The sequence below is a fragment of the Hemiscyllium ocellatum genome, chromosome 11, assembly GCF_020745735.1.
Source record: "Hemiscyllium ocellatum isolate sHemOce1 chromosome 11, sHemOce1.pat.X.cur, whole genome shotgun sequence".
Lineage (NCBI taxonomy): Eukaryota > Metazoa > Chordata > Chondrichthyes > Orectolobiformes > Hemiscylliidae > Hemiscyllium > Hemiscyllium ocellatum.
Genome location: NC_083411.1, coordinates 52281757 through 52286619, shown reverse-complemented (window position 1 = coordinate 52286619; position 4863 = coordinate 52281757). Strand labels below are relative to the sequence as shown.

The following is a 4863-nucleotide window of genomic DNA, read 5'->3' as shown; positions in this document are numbered from 1 at the left end:
ACACCAGATCATCAACGCCACACTCACAGGAATCTGATTCACGAGAGAGGAAGAAAAGGACAACTAACTCCCATTCCTAGATGTGATGGTACAGAGAACACCAACGGAGAATTCACCACAAAGTATACAAGAAAGCCACACACACCGACCAAGTCCTGAACTACGAAAGCAACACCCCAACACACACAAAGATGTTGCATCAAGACACTATTCAAAGGGCCACAACACACTGCAGTACACTAGAACTGCAAAAAGAGGAAGAAGAACACCTATACAATGTATTCGGCAAAAACAGATACCCGCGCAACTTCATCAACAGGTGCCTGAGGGAAAGACAACAGAATGAGGACATGCAGCAACCTAAAGGACTAGCCACACTACCATCAAAACATTTCCGAACTGACAGCCAGACTACTGTGACCACTAAGACTCACAACAGCACACAAACCAACAGCCACTCTACGATAGTGTACAAACTCCTATGCAAGGACTGCACAAAACACTACATAGGACAAACAGGAAGACAGCTAACGATCCGCATCCATGAACACCAACTAGCCACAAAACAACATGACCAGCTATTCTTAGTAGCCACGCGTGCAGATGACAAGCAACGTGAATTGACTGGGACAACACTGCTATTATAGTTTAAGCCAAACAGAGAACAGCCAGGGAATTCCTAAAGGCATGGCAATTATCCACAGATTCAATCAACAAGCACATCAACCTGGACCCAATATACCGACCACTGCAGCTGGAACTGATAAACGGAAACGGCAGATTGAAACCACTACAAATGCCGGAGGAAAGATCACAGAAGCACTTCACAGGAGGCTCCTAAGCACTGAGGATGTCAGCTAGACAGGGAACGAAACGTCTGCAACACAAATCCCAGCTCGGCAAATAGAACCACAACATAAACATGATTGGCCAAGAGTGTGTTTATACAGGATCCAGACAACAATCACCGAAGCAGTATGGTTTTCCAAAACAGGCAGAAGAAGAGGTCAGGAAGTTAATAGTTTTCTGCAACAAGGGATACGGAGACCAGTAGCTTCCACTATCAACTCACCTATTCGACCAGTTACGAAACCAGACAGTAGCTGGCAAATAGCGGTAGATAACTGGACATTGAACAAGGCCACCCTGTCTACAGCCCCCACCATAGCAACGAACCCAGAGATCGTAGTCAAGCAAAGTGAGGATGCGCAATGGGTCACAGTTTTGGACATAAGTAATGTGTTTTGGTCAACTCACTGGAGAATGAATGCCGATATAAACCCACATTTACTTTCCAAGGCCAGCAATATACTTGGACTGCCCTGCTTCAGTGATTTCCTAACTCCCCGTCCATAATGTCTAAGTGAAGGGTTAAAAGAATTCTCGAAACCTTAATGTCTGGTGCAGTATGTAGACGACTTGCTTTTTCAAACTGAAACTAAAAAGGAACGTTATCAGCTGTTAAGTGAATTACTGCAATTGTGGCATGAGTTGGGTCTGAAAGTGAACCCTAAGAGAGCGCAGATATGAAGCAGGACATTACTTATCTGGGAATGATTCTGTCACTGAGAAAACAAGAAATGGACAAATGAAAGGTAGAGGCAATTGGCAGATTCCCTGTTCTGTGGGATGTCAAAGGTTGAGATCCTTCCCAAGCTTAGCGGGGCATTAAAGGGACCACATTGACCAATAAGGTAGCCCCACTGATGGAGTTATTAAAAAAGAATGTGGTGTGCAAATGGAACAAGACATTGCAGCTCTAAAGCAAGCACTAGCTGCCGCGCCTGTTCTGACAACCCCAAATCCAACTGTTAAAAATCACACAATGCCAGGTTATAGTTCAACAGGTTTAATTGGTAGCACTAGCTTTAGGAGCGATGCTCCTTCATCAGGTGGTCATGGTGTATAAGATTGTATGATACAGAATTATGGCAAAAAGTTGACAATGTTATGTAACTGAAATTATATATCAAAAAAGACCTGGATTGTTGGTTAAGTCTCTCATCTGTTAGAGTGACCCCTTTGGTTTCAGTTCTTTCATATGTAAATCGCAAAACTTTTTTTAAAAATCTACATTCTCAAGTGAACTTTAACAATTGGTGCCTGTCAGCCAAGATAATATATCGAAGGTGTGAGTCCCCCTGTGTGGTACTATCTGTGCCACAATGTTAGACTGATTTTAATCTAAACAAATGAATTTATCGGATCTAATATGGATTCATGCAATTTTTGAGTGAAGGAAAATGTATGTCTGCAGGTACAAATTCACCCCACAAACTTTTATATGTGTGGAGGGAGGGTGGGGTTGGGGGCGGAGGGTAGTGACAGTGATGGTGGTTGTGAGTGTCTGTGTGAGAGTGTATACATGGGTGTAACTGTGAAAGTGTGTGTGTGTGTGTGTGTGTGTGTGTGTAAAGTGCAATGAGGCTGGTATTCAAGTTCAGTACCCATTGGGATGGCCACAACTGGGACCTTGGGTTCATGGCACACTGCAGGTAACCCCATTGCACTACACACACACCTATAAGTTTGTGGGGTGAATTTGTACTTGCAGATATACATTTTCCTTCACTTAAAAACTGCTTGATTCCATAAATTCATTTTTTTAGATGAGTATCAGTCTAAACATTGTGGCACTGACAATATCACACAGGGGAACATGCACCTTCAATATATTATCTGGGCTGACAGACACCAATTGTTAAAGTTCACTTGAGAATGTAAATTTTTTTAAAATGTTTTGCAATTTACGTATCAAAGAACTGAAACCAATGTGGTCATTCTCACAGATAAGAGACTTAATATAGCATCCAGGTCTTTTTTAATATATAACTTCAATTACATCACACTGTAAACGTTTGCTATAAATTCTGTGTCTTACAATCTTATACTCCATAACCAGCTGCTGAAGGAGCAGTGCTCCGAAAGCTAGCGCTTCCAATTAACCTATTGGACTATAACCTGGTGTTGTGAGTTTTAACCAAAGTAGCCACCACAGCCACCACCCTCGCGACAGTTCTGTTACAGAAGACGCACAGGAAATTAAGATCAGTAGCATACACATCACACACGGTGTCACCAGTAGAGCAGGGTACACAGCATGTAAAAAACACGTATTAGCTATTTCTGGGCAGTGCAACATTTTACCTGCATAGCACAGCTGAACCCACTTACAATTATTGATGGAGCATAACTCGGTACAGCTACTATTAGACAGAAGGATAAAAGATGGTTCGGTTAGCTGAAACTGAATCGCCAGATGGACACTTTTGCTACAGGGAAGAATATTGCCTGTGAAAGGGGTAAAAACTATCACCATGTTAGGAGACAACTTCATATAGCAGGGAGGAAAACAGAAGTGTCAATTGACAGCAGTAAATGATCCCAAGGGCCCATTTGTATCAAAACAATTGGAGGGGGTAAGATGGGGCCTGAAAGCAGACATGCATAAGAGATAATCCATCACTGGACCCCACACACTAAAATAATTAGAACTCTTCCTGATACTGCAAAGGAGTTGTTGCGGGAACCCAGATTATAAGACCGGTTCTGGAACAGGAGATCTCATGTTCAAATACATCTGTGGATCAGAATTCTGTCACATGCTGCTGTAGTTGTGATTCTATGTGCATTACTAATTATCATACCCAATGTATGTCAGCTTAGAAGGTAGACAAATGAAATTGTGCAGAGATTTGAGGGTGAGCCTGTCATGAAACAGAAGGAATATTATGAAAACACTGAGTTAAGTCATATATGCATTATTTCTTCATATTCGTTATTGCATGTTTGCTTTATATTATTATACTTTTCTTTAGTGTTCTTTACATGTTCTTTTCTCTATTTTACTATAACGATATAACATGCAACTTATTCAATGGGAGGATACTGACCATCCCAGGAGAGGTTTGCAGAAAGAGACAGACAATGATCCTAAAATAAGTATCTTTGGATAAAAAGGGGAGAGATGTTAGCCAGTGGCTGCAGGAAAAGAGAGAGAGGGATACAAGCTGCCGACACATTGCAGAAAAATACTGAATGCAAAATTATTGGCATGCAGGAAGAAGCGGCTTGTGAACTAAAATGGCCTGAGTCCAGGCACTAGTGTGAAGTTGAAACTGGTTTATGCTAAGTTCTCTGGAAAGATGAAGTAATGCCAAAGGAAGATGAGGTAATGCAAAACCCTTATTTGGACAAGCTGCCCAAGTCGGTGGGTCAGAGCCAATAAGGTAAAGGCATATGATAAGCAAATGAGCCTGAGCCAATGGTGCACAGACAGACATTTAGAAAGGAAAGGAATAAGAAGATGACTGTTGGATATGGAGCCAGTCAAAACTCCAGAGACTGACCATCACAGAAGTAAACCCTACGTCAAGACCACCGGTGCCAACATTGAGAGTGTGAGGCGTCAGACCTTGTCGTCATCAGGAGCTATACTGCTTGGGTATTAGCTTTTATATTTTGTGACTACTCAGAGAGTGTCAGAAGACTCTAGTGAGTGTACAAGTATGTTCTATGCCAACAAATGTTTTAGCTACACACATGTATTGACGAACAACATTAATAAAGTGACTCGTGAGTTATGAGAGAATTGATTCTTGTCCTCTCTGTTCAAGCCAATAACCAGAGCTGGCGAACACTGGGCTCCATCAACCAGCACAGGGCTCATACACACCATCCACCACTTCAGATACACACAGCTCAGTGAGACTAATAAGGGAAGGTGTTAGCTTATGGCCTAATGAATCACACATCACAAATGATCAAGGGGATTATTGGTCAGAGGGACAGTAGTGAAAGGGCCCCATGAGAGGGTCCAGGCCTTTCCAGGCTCTGCTCAGTCAGTGTAGATGCAGAGACTCA

The 4863-nt window shown here is 42.2% G+C and overlaps 1 protein-coding gene across 1 annotated transcript in view; it reads right to left on the bottom strand.

Annotated features, from left to right (window-relative positions):
- The window catches only part of LOC132819989 (sodium- and chloride-dependent neutral and basic amino acid transporter B(0+)-like), a 196615-nt gene extending 193462 nt beyond the window's left edge, over window positions 1–3153 (bottom strand). The window contains exon 1 of the mRNA XM_060831923.1: window positions 3148–3153. Coding sequence (XP_060687906.1) covers window positions 3148–3153 — 6 coding nt within the window. The remainder of the gene's footprint in view (window positions 1–3147) is intronic.
- Between the last annotated feature and the right edge of the window lie 1710 nt (window positions 3154–4863).